The sequence below is a fragment of the Amblyomma americanum genome, chromosome 3 (genome assembly GCF_052857255.1).
Source record: "Amblyomma americanum isolate KBUSLIRL-KWMA chromosome 3, ASM5285725v1, whole genome shotgun sequence".
NCBI classification, from domain to species: Eukaryota; Metazoa; Arthropoda; class Arachnida; order Ixodida; family Ixodidae; genus Amblyomma; species Amblyomma americanum.
The window spans coordinates 74,991,566-75,003,725 of record NC_135499.1 but is presented as its reverse complement, the minus strand read 5'-3'; the positions used below and the strand labels follow the sequence as shown (position 1 = coordinate 75,003,725).

At 47.1% G+C, this 12,160-nt stretch overlaps 1 protein-coding gene across 3 annotated transcripts in view; it reads left to right on the top strand.

Annotated features, from left to right (window-relative positions):
- Nucleotides 1-4,482: 4,482 nt before the first annotated feature.
- LOC144123075 (uncharacterized) overlaps nt 4,483-12,160 on the top strand; it is a 408,139-nt gene continuing 400,461 nt past the window's right edge. Inside the window, exons 1-3 of one of the 3 annotated variants that reach the window (XM_077655979.1) lie at nt 4,483-4,630; nt 4,927-4,960; nt 11,571-11,719. In XM_077655979.1, the coding sequence (XP_077512105.1) occupies nt 11,615-11,719 (105 nt within the window). In that variant the 5' untranslated portion in view covers nt 4,483-4,630; nt 4,927-4,960; nt 11,571-11,614. Of the gene's footprint in view, nt 4,631-4,926; nt 4,994-11,570; nt 11,720-12,160 lie in introns of all 3 variants that reach the window. The other 2 variants (XM_077655976.1, XM_077655978.1) reach the window with 2 other exon arrangements.

Genomic DNA, 12,160 nt, shown 5'->3' with positions numbered 1-12,160 from the left:
TTCATTGAAATAAGCCTTTTCCAGATCTGACATTGGGGCCTTGCTGGCGCATTTATTGCAAGCCGCAATGCGGTTGCACTGGAGCGATTCGAGCCATCAACAGGACAGTATTTCTAAGCTTGACGTTGACTCACAGCTTCATCTGCCATCTAGAGTAATGCGACGTCAAGGGATTTTATTCCGCCGGTTACGGCTTGCCATTGCCAACACCAAACACTAACTTCACAAGATCGGAATAGAAACTAATCAAAATTGCGTACAGTGCCACACTCCAGAGACTACTGGACATCTTTGCGAATGCCCGAACTACACTTATGAAATGAAAACACTGCAAGCGCCCGTGAAACAACTGGGCTCTCGCACTCTATGTAAAGAAACTCATAGGCGCCAGGGCGAAACGTACTGATGAGTGGTGTGTGACGAAGGCCATGCTCAGGTTTATATGTGAAGCAGGCCTGAATGCTCGTCTGTGACCGCCTGTGCACTGCCTACACGGTTTAAAGAGCGTACCGCGTTAGTGCATACACAGTGGCAGCTCTGGCATCATGCGTGAGTGTGCAGATTTGTGTTTTCATGGAGCTTCTACTCCAGTATGTGTTAATGGCATGTGTCGGTGTGTGCTCAAGACATGAATTTCGCGTACGTCTAATCACCGCGAGTGGCAGCCCGTGTGTGTGTCTCGACGTCACCCCATGAAACCTATTGTATTAAGTCATCATAAACCTTCATTCGCGCTTTCTCTTTCCTCCCGTTACCCTTTCCCCAGTGTAGTTTAGCAGGCCAGGGTCATGTTACCACCGGCGGACATCTGCTTTCCTCTCATTCAAATTCCTTTCTCTCACTCTCTCTCCAGCGACGTGGAGGATGACCTGCCATATATAACTGTTTTTGCGTAGTTACTACAGCCTTTTACAACGTGCTCTCGCATATTTGTTTCTTATTGCTGCATCATATACAGCGAGTCTTACTCAGTGATCGCAAATTTCTGTTGAAAACGGTCTATCGCCACACTGCTCTGGGGTGGACAGCTGAGAAACCCCCGGAACCAAATGGTCATATTTTCTCAATAGCTTTTTTTAGCCGTTTGGTCGGCAGCGAAATGATGCTGACGGTTGAGCTTTGCCGTGGGTGTTCTTAAATAGACGTAGATGATGATACGATGCGTCGATATCTTGTTTTTTCGTAGTTGCGTTATTCGAGGAAATATTTCTCTACAACTTCTTTTCAAATCATCAATAAAAAAACAATTTATATTGCATGATTAATCACAAAGATATCTAAAAAACCAGTCTCTGATAAAAACTTCGAGTCCCATTGTGCTGGCAACTTGATCTAACAAAGGGGAGTCGGAGCAGCACAGGCCACGTTCCTCGCTTCCGCGGAACCGTCTGCTCCAGCAGCCAGGAGACACTGGCTTGCCACCTCACTCGATGATTGCCGGGAAAGGCAATAGATCTGCCATTAAGTTATGGCTCTGGGCTAGTTGGAAAATTGCGTTTGGCGTTTAGCGCGCAGAAAGACACAGACGCGTGAACACGACAGACAAGCTCTCATTCCGCTGCGGTCATCGAGAGGCAGAAAAAGTAAACTTTAGGCCGTGGGTGCCCTTAAACACGCGTGGGAAATTCTGCTGATGTGACTGCGTGACGCCAACGAAAGGAGCCTTTATTCCTCAGTATTGATTTATTTAAGAGCAATACGAAAAAGAAAGAAAATGAACCACTACATGGGGGAAAAGGCTCCCTTGGTTGCCGCCTCGCCGCCACGACTTTGGTTACCAGCACGAAAAAGGTAGGTACGGGCCCAGTATATTCGGTGTGTGTAATCGGTGCCTTTGGGGCATAAAGATAAAATAAATTGATCGAAATGCATCGAAGAAAGTTTTACATACTCGCATACAATCGAAAGTGCCAAAACATCACGACTGTCTTACAGGAAAAAAAAATCCTTGTCAGCAGGCTCTGAAGAAAGGGATCGGAAAATTTGGTCGTGGCCTGTCAAGTTTTAACCCTCGAGCGCCTCCTCTAGGCGCCATAGTTTCTACTGAAGACGTCAAATGCCACAGCGCCGACCACACGTCGAACAAAGAACCACCATTTGATATTTGTGCAGCTGCGGGACGATTACAGCTTTCCCGCCGTACTTGATCGCCGCATTTGGTTCTGCTCTGGTGGACGAAACATGCGACTTCAGAGAGCCTGGTGCAGAAGGCGCGGCGTCTACCGTAGTATTTGCTATCAGGAGAAGAAAGGCGGTGACACACGCACGAAACATGCAAAACCGAGGCGAAAGTCGACGATTTTGCCCGTCGGGACACAACCATTTTACGTCGCGTTGTTTACAATAGGGAGAAATCTATTAAAGATACGCGGTGGATCAGTGGTTGTGGCGCTCGGCTGGTGACCCGAAACACACGGGTTCCATCCCAGCCGCGGCGTACCATTTTCGATGGAGGCGAAATTCTAGAGGCCCGTGTACTTTGCGATGTCTGTGCACGTTAAAGAACGCCAGGCCGTCGAAATATGCAGAGCCCTTCACAGCGACGTCACTCATAGGCTGAGTCGCTTTGACACGCTAAACTCCAAAAAACAAACCAAGCCAATCTATTAAAGATAATTCACCGATCCGGCTGCTTGAAGTGAGTTTGCGATGAGCATGTAATGCCGCAGTTGGAGACCAAGCTATGACGGGCTTTGTGCTCCCGGGTGCTGTGCCGTTACTGCGAAAATGCCAGTGGCTATTTCACTTTCCTCGGGACAGCGCAACCAGAAAAATTTGTAATCGCAGGTGAAGCGAGACGACTGGAAGTTAGCAACAGCTCCAAGGTATGCGGGTTGAAGCATGCAGAACGCTTGCATTCCGGAGCAATTTTTGCTGAGGATGGAGGTATAATGCTGCACATTAACGTTTCTTCATAATTACTGAAATTGGCAGCTGTCAACGGCGACTTCTCGCACTTGATTTAGTGGAGAGCAAGAAGCTGTGTAAATTGTAGAGCGTGGCGAATATGCAGCACCAGCTCGAAAAAGTAATTCTGACTGTCGGAGAAATATTCGAAATTAGAGTATCCGGATCAAGAGCCGGCATTGGAACATGATACACCCGTTGTCAGAGTCTATCGACTGTTCACAGACGCCAATTTTTTTTTGGCAGATAAGTGGCGAAAGATGATATTCTTTAGCGTAACGTACTGCGATTCATGGTTCAAACAATCTCCGATACCATCCTGCCTTGGCAGAACACCAAATGTGCGTAATTGCGCTCTGCCACGGCAGTTTTTTCTTCCAAACAGGCCGCCGCCGCATTGCGCTCAGTGCAGCTGAACGAGGGAGCGGGGTCCAACATGCCGTCTTCAAGAGTGTGTCTTCACCTCGAAAGCTGTGCTGGCGATAGAAGCGCCCGTTACAGGTTTGGGGGGGGGGGGGGGGGGTGTCTCAAAATGTTTGGGTGCGCAATTGAAAGGTGGAAATTCACCTTTTATTCGAAAATATGAGCATGCTTAGGTCGCGTCCCCATTTGTGGAACCAGCGCCTGAAGGTGAAAGATACATCTTTTAACTACCGAGATATGTTCACGCGCCCAATTATATTTTAATTGTTACTGCGCGGATAGAATTTACATCTCAACGAAGAAATTATTAAGCTTCTGCAGCGCACACCGTACTTTCATAATGTACTAATCGTACCTTATCATCTGAGGAGAAACCATGCACTCATCGCGCATAAATATCGGCTGCGCCTAATATCCGCGCATGCTGTCCAGTCGAGGATCTGATCCAGACAGAAAACGTGTTAAATGCATTATACTGCTCCAGCCTCTCATCATACGTGCAGCAACCGACAGCGTGTTGACTTGTGCGTTGAGTCATCTTCGTCCTGTACGATCCATTCGTGCTGCAATTCAAAACGCCGGTCACCCCGCAGGCGCCATGGCGGTGCCAACGTGGCATCGGCATCGGCCACATTAGCACAATGGCATCGGCCAGAAAGACCATGACTGCTACCTACCTCGAGACTGGAACGTCGATAAGGCAGTAAAATAAAGAGATATCACACTTGGCCGGTTATGGCATGTGGCTGCGACCATACTATGAACACAAGGATATCAATTTGACTCTTAAACGCCATTTTTTATCTCGTATTAGTTTTTTTAACTATGAGTTGTATGCGTTACTTGCGTTCAGTAAATGAACTTTCCGCTAATATTATCCAAAGAAACCCACCAGAAGGTCGAATAATTCAGCTCAGATGAATTGAATATTATGTATGCTAGCTTCAACCATTCGGCTTCCCCGTTATTCCTTCTGCGCAGAGATTTTATGGCGCCCCCTCTGACACTGCTTCATCGAGTGATGGGAGCAGTAAACATGCCCGTCTTCATTCTCCTGAATCTGCTTACCGCAAATGAAATGCCCATGCGCATTTCCCGGGAGCGCCAAATGCTCTAGAATTCTGTGTATATTATTATAACCCATGAGAAGGACTGCTGCTAGGTCATTATTCCAGCACACATTAGCTTTGCATACGATCCTGAGCGGCATTCCGGATCTCCTGCGTAGTTTTGCTAGTGTCACCGAACAGAGCAGACTCCTTCATTCCTTCCTTTCTGCGGTTCACTCTCGAGAGCTGCTGTAAGTGCCGAATTTAAGTCATACTTTTTTAAATCCAGTGCTTGGAGAACTCAACAATGTCTGCCTATATTCGCCATGTTGTCGCTTTTACTCAGCACTGTGTGATTCTATCGTGTTTGTTTGTAAATAGCAAATGTATCTCTATCCCCGTCCCTTGTCTCTTTCCCTTCTATCACTGTGTTCGCGCCGCCCAACTTCTCCTCCCCTTAATTCCCCCGGCCGTAGCTCAGGTGCTTAACATAGATCGCAGTGGTTTTACATAGATGGCGACTTGTTTTTCCTTCAATTTTTTTCAGTAAGAAACCAGCAGTAGTACGACCACATCAACTGGTACTGGTAATTCTCAGCAACTCTTCCTCTTTGGTAATCATATTTTAAACCTCTGCGAAAAAAAAAACCCTCCCTCGAATATTCTCATTAGGGTATATATTTTTCTGAAAACTGGGGCCCGTAGCGGTGGCCTAGTGGTTCAGCATCCGCCTCACATGCGGGAGGGGCGGAGTTCGATTCCCAGTGCCGCCTGGTACACGCCGTTGATAAATTGGTGCAAGCTTTCCCCGGCCCGGTGCTCGGCTTACTCAGGGTAAAAATGCTTTAGAAATGGGTATTTGACCTCACCTTGAGCGAACGAAAATACCTTGTGCCATGGCGCTCTTTGGCCACAGATGCCCTTGTACCATAAGAATAGAATAGAATAGAATAAAACTTTATTTACATCACTATACATGATGTAGGAGGCCTGCAGAAAAAGCTTCCAGTAGCCAGCTTGTCTGGACCGCAGGCCCCCTTGCGTTGGCAGTACTCAGTAGAGATAAATAGCACCTAAGTCATAACAAAAGCAATCGCGGGAGCAGTGCATAAAAGAAGACGAGGTGCATACATGATAACTGAAAAGTGGCATTACATATAACTACATTTCTCATGCAAAAAAAAATGTGTACTACAATTTGAAAAATGCACGCAATGTCTTGAACGTAATTTTTTCAATTTGTATGTTTCTAGCTTCTAAACTGTTTATTATCCTTGGAAGTTTGTTCTGCAACATTTCAAGGCCGTATGTTCTGTTTGTTTTAACTTTCCATGGCTCGAAATGGCGTGTATTGTGACTCTATAGATTTTTTGTAGTTTAGCTATTTCCTGAATAAAATCATTATTATATTTAGCATATTATTTGAAGAGTTTGCAAAGCCGGTGTTCGTAACAGTTTGCAGCCGGAATAACGTTTTACTTTGTGAATAACGCACGCGTATGAGAGTGCACTGGAACAATTTCTACAGCTCTTAAAAACTTTCTGCAAAATGAGCAACCTTTCAATGTTGGATTTATTAGTTGATGCCCATACCAAATGACAATAGTTTAGTCGAGAGGAGTATTGTAAGTTAATATTAAAATGTGGCGAGGCAATACATGACGTTTTCGAGAAACTATACCGACTATTTGTTACAACTTTTTTCGCAATGGAATCGACGTGCACATCCCATGACATTGTGTCTTGAAGAATGACGCCCAAAGTCTTAAAGCTAGGCACAATCTCTATGACAGTTGAGTGTAGTGAAATTTTATTTTGTGTACCGATGTTTTTGTTTCTGCTATGAAACAGAACCGCTTTCGTTTTATCAGCGTTTATCCTCAGGCTATTTTTTTGTGTCCATTCATCAAGCTTCATTAGCGCTACATTGGCTGAAGCTATTATCTTATTCCTGGATTCTCCTGTAAAAAATATACTTGTGTCATCTGCATAGTTTATAAATACAGCGGATGGGGCTATGTTGCACACATCGTTCACATACAAGTTAAAAAGAAAGGGGCCCAGAATACTCCCTTGTGGTACGCCGTAGAAAACTTGAAGTGGGTCGGACAAAGAATCATCTATGGCTACTGTTTGGGTACGGTGTTATAGGCAGGAATTGATAAAAGCACTGTCTTTTCCACGAAAACCGTAATGTTCCAGCCTCCTTATCAGCACTGCATAATAAAAATCCACTATCATCATCAAAGTTGTTTGGAGACCTGCTTTAATTGCAAACGTAACGAATCGTGTGACCTGAATTGCTTGTTGTACCGAAACTGCTGACTTAGATTAGAATGGGGCATGGATCCGCCGCTTTCTTTCATGGGTACATTCTACCTAACTCCAACGAGGCAATGTGGTGGTTTCGCCACACATATTCAGTAAAATTTTATACGTTGTTAAATATCAAATATACAAAACTTCCAAATGCTACCTGATCTTGCTTCCAGTACGAATTCTTTAGGGTTGTCATTAAGCACATTTGTAGTGGCAAGCTTGAGTAATAAGGGAGGGAGCGCCATAAGCTGGGGTCTTAGGTGTAGGCTTTTACAGGTTGCTTTCTGCGTTTGCGCTCTCGGCACACTGCACAGTTTTAGTGGTGATTTTTTTCTGGAGTGTATTCTTTTTTATTGATAACAGTTCTATGATTTGCTAGGCTCTGATATGTCATTCCCTCATGACTTAAAAGAAGGGATCTGCAAATATTTTGTCCAGAAATGCTACTACTGAGCAGAAAAATATACTTAAGAGCGATTAAACGTGTGGTAACGCTGATCATAAGCGTAGCATGTTCACGATTCACTTTGAAAACTAAACATTTTGACAGATTTGCCAGTCTGGTTGGGTTTGACGACTTATAAGAAACTGTACATCTTCAACCAAAAATTTTAACTTTAACCTAACGTTTCGAAGCCGACTCGGCTCCTTTATCAGAGGTGACTGAGGGCAGTAGATAGCGTCTTTTAAGTTACGATTCGCTTTGCATTTGCTTGTTTTCCTTTACACATTGTCTTGCATAACTGCACGAAATCTGTTGTCCACTTCTTCACATTTACCTGCGTTTTCTGCACCTTACATGCCACGTTACGCCCACAAGAACTCACACGGCGTTGGTACATGTTATGCATGACACTGCTGACAACGCGACTCACCAACCGCGCCGATCACTTAGTATCCCATGTCAGCGCGTAGTTTTTCTTTATGCTCGGCAGCGCCCTGCGTGTGCGTCGCTGGTGCGCTTTTCTTGCGGTTGCATATCTGCAAATCGGCCTCGCTGTCCGCTTCCACGCCCCTTATTTGCGTCGCAGCGTCCCTCACTCTAAGGAATTATTTCCCGCCAAGATACGCATTCTTACGCTCTCGCGTTCCTGCGCCTCCTTTTCGGAACTTTTTTTTTGTTTGCTTCACTTCTGTTACAGCTGGTGCAGTTTTTTCGCCGTCTTTCTGCGCCCTGTTTTTGCGGCTTCCTGCACCACACGTTTTATTGCACCACTTCACGTTCGCATTATTCTCAAACTCAGACGTTCGCGGAGAGGTGACAGTTATGTCCTTTGACGCCAGTGAGGACTAACCTTCTTATGAAATGGAATGCTGCAAAAAAATATGGCAGGGCTCCCCGCAGTAGCAGCAGAGCGGGCGATTGTTGGAAGTGCGATTTACTGATAGGAGGGCACAGGTCCTGCTGCTGCTCGATGGGACGCAGGTAACGGTGGGGATGTCGTGGTCCGGCGAAGGGGCGATACGCTTGCGGCGCGGAAGCAGGTCCGCTCAGGGCATCGCTGTAGGACATCACGTGCGGCTCCGATAGTGGTGCTGGTGATGGCTGCACCGCTCGCCGGATTTCCCCCCTCCCCCCGCTCGCCGCTCACGGCTCACGGAGCGAGGGATTTCCCGGTCGCCGCTTACGGACGTCCCCTGTAAAAGCTATCCTTGCCGACGGAGCATCCATGTGGAGGTATCGCAGTTCGCGGACAGTGCTCCCCACAAGCTCCCGCTGTTTCTCATCCCCGGGCGCTGGCAAGGACGCGTCGTAGAGAGCGGCCGCTACATATGCCTGACGGCCGTATTGGGCACCCCGTTCCTGCAATGAATGTTCCATGCTCGTAGCTTTCTTGAGGAAGGCGGCGATGGCTCTAGGAAGGTTACACATGAGGCCAACAAACAGCTGCACCCCACGCATAAGGTGCCGTACCTTTGTAGCTTCGGGCATGGATGGGTCCGCCCGATTGAAGAGGCGTGTCATGCCCTCTATAAACATGGGCATGCTCTCGTTGGAGTGCTGTGACCTGGAGCGAAGGGAATTTTAAAATTGCATTTTCCTTCATCTCGCTCGACCTGAATGTGGCGAGCAACTCAAGGCAGAAAGCTGCCCAGTTGAGAACGACGCCTCGTGGTTCCAAAACCACGTTTTCCCCAATCTTTGCAGTGCGAAATACACATCGATCAGCTCCCGCTTATCCTCCCAATAGTTGAATGCGGCCACACGGTCAGAACTGGCCAACCAATCGTCTACGTCTTCGAACTGGTCGCCGTGGAAGGATGGTGGCGACCGCGATGCGAGAAGGACGTACGGCGGGGCACTGCCGGAGTACTGACCTGTCTGGCTGCCAGTCGTGGAAGCCGTAGCTCGCACAGGCCTTATCATTGGCTAAAACTCGGGTTACAGGCCTTGCAGGCGGCGGCTCACTTTGTGGACAGGAGTGGCGACCGCGCGTCGGGGAGAAGCGTCAAGGATATTGTCGGGGTCAGTGTGCTTGGGATAGTACCCCGCACGGCTCTACCAAATGTCACCGACAAGCGTAGCAGGGAGTGGGAAGCAGAGCCGTTTACTAAGGCGAGGCTCGGCGAACAGCAGTGCTCATTTGAGACGAAGACGACGCTCGGCTACGCGCTAGAAGACAAGGTGCGGCCAGCAGGTGGCGCCGGCAGATTGTCAGGAGTGTGGCAATATGTCTTGGTGGGAAATTGCGGAATTTTTTTGCAGGCACCTACATTTCCTTAAACCTGCTCCGGTATGATTGTCGATTTCTGTGTTATATACATGCCTTTTCCGAAATGTTGAAAATTTAGCTCCAAGGAAGCGTGCTATCTTTGAATGTCTTTATAACGAAAGAGAATTGAAGTGAGTTAGGCTACATTTCCAGAAAGTGGAAAACAGAGGGTAATTTAAGAGAAACCGAGGACGACAGTCAATAAATGCGTCCCACGAGCACATAGTCGCCGAGTTCCGCTGGGACGAAATGCGAAACCCATTGTGAACGTAATATGAAGAAAACTTGCTAGGTAGGCCTGTTATTTCCTATTCGTTATTAAGAAGAAACGGCAGAGAAAGAAGGAAAAAGTAGCACAGCTTCATTGACTTAACATCGAGAATGCTGATGTTGACAGCGCAACTGCCTGGCGTTCCCTAATCGCAAGGCTAAGCTTCATAGAACTTCTCAAAGCCAGCAACTCTATTGGCTGAGTGGTTATCTGTCAACGATACGCTCTTTTCTTACCACTAAAGCTTATCTCTCTTTCCTTACCGACTGCTTCGAGCATTCGACGACGCTGGTTCGCGTTTCTTTGTCGTCGATTTGATTCGGTCCCCTTCTCTCAGTTGGCTTCCTCATAAAGCCGTCGCGCTTCGACTTGCCTTGCTTTAAACTCGAGGTTCGTCGCAATACTTTCGCGCTTGGCTTGTCTCGCTGAAATCTCGGGATCTTCCACCCTCCGCTTGTGCATGGCTTCGGTGTCCCTCTCGCGGTATTCTGGATTCGGCTGACGACGCTGTGCCCGTTCGCGCGCAATATCTCGCTGGGGCTCCCGATCGCCGGCTTTTTCTTTCGGACAGCGCGCGATTTTAAAAACACATTTTCCGAACATTTCATAAACAACCGCCAAGCGCACTCACTAGTGTATGAATTCTCCTCCGAACCATCTGCTGGGCGAAACGCTCTCCAATTTGGCGACTCTCTCTCCTCTGCTTCACTCCCTCCGCCCACCTGCGCTCGACGCGTGCTCTCATCCGTGCCCTGGCTCTGCCCAAATGTGCCTGGGGCCCGCTCCCCATCTCCCCGCTACGCTGCACCTGTGCTTGGCGCTTGCTCTCCCCCGCGTTAGGCTTTGCCCTCTCCACACTGCTACGCCCGAGTTACCGCGCCTTGTCCCATGAAAGCATCGATCACGAACAGCTTCGCTCCTAAAAGAAAACCACCGACATCAATACAAAGGCAAAGGCAAAAATTACCAGACCGCTAAGTGGCCAGACGGCAAAACTAGAAGGCCATGGCCCGACCACGACGAACCTGACGTGACAAGTGTCACTGAAATACAGTTTGCTCTGGCTGTTTCTTTTCATTCTTGCTTCTTCAAGCGTTGTCCAAATCTCTGATCCCACCTTTACGTGCTCACATCTGTCGCTTGCAGCAACGTGTATTCGTAATATGAAAAAAAAAGTTTCCATTGGGGCAGCCTTTAATTCGTTGCTTACTGCTGATGTACGGCAATTTTCGTATAATGCAAATGTGCGGTAGGTTCTTTGCACCTTTTTTAAATAGTGATGGTACATGGTACAGATGCTGAGAAGCAATTGGCACTACGGTGCTTTATGAGTTCGAGAAGTTTCATCAGTCCTGTTATATCTAAGTACAAGTGAACGGAACAGATTCTAATGAAGTCAAGCTTATCAATCGCTGCACAATTAACGAATTTAAAATCGTTGAATTCGCAATTTAGAAGCGCCAAGTATGTTTCTGGGCTCCGCTCAATATACAATTTTTTCAACTCACGCAGGAGGTGACATTTTCTCACCACCCGGCATGGTATTCATTGGCTAAGTCTGTGCTGTAACATATCCGATTTGGCAAGAACAAAATATATCATTACATGCACTAAAAAGTATGCTGAACGTTATTCAGAACTGCTTCGGAATTTCTCGTCCCATTTGTTTCGTTTCAGTTCCAAGATGGCGAAAAACTATTGCTGTGGTGAGGTTCCGATTCGAGGCGAAATTTCTGTTTTGTTTCCGGTTATGTTTCGACATCCTGTTCTAAAGTCTCCTAGCATTCGCTCATAGCGCACGGAGGTCTGTGGCGCCTAGGTGCGACGCCCGTTGCCCCTGTGCTAATACTGCTGACGAGCTCATTTTCTCTTCGCATTTTGATGCAGCGCCACCTCTAAAGGCAACGCCAACACCAGGAATAGCTGGAGACATGGCTGAAACATATGGCGAGGACTTGCTCAGGCCCATGAGCGCCAAAAATCTCAGCTTACGCTCGGAGCTTATGCAATTAGAAGGGGTACACCTCATCTACAACGTGAGTACCCCCCGCCCCTCCAAGTTTCTGGACAACGCAGTACTGAGTGAAGTACTGAAGGCAACGCCCGCGGCCTCTACGCAAACATAAATCGCTTTTATCGACTCTTCCCGCCGATACAAAGAAATCACCGGCAATGACTGCTATATAAAACACGTGAAAAGTTGTGTGCATACATGGAAAGTATTTAATTATTACGTTCTCTACCATTAGACAGTAACCTGAAAAATCTTTGCCTATTAATGCATCGTCTCAAATCGGATTTGTTTATGAGTGCAGTATAGCCCATCGCAAGATAAGGAATAACAATCAGTATATCCACAGATCCCCCTTGGGACGCTAGTAGTTTTCTACTATTCATTGTAAAAAACGCACCTATTTGGTTTCAAGCGGCAGTCTTAGCTACTCGGTGCGAGCGCAGGACAATCTCAAAAGAAAGGT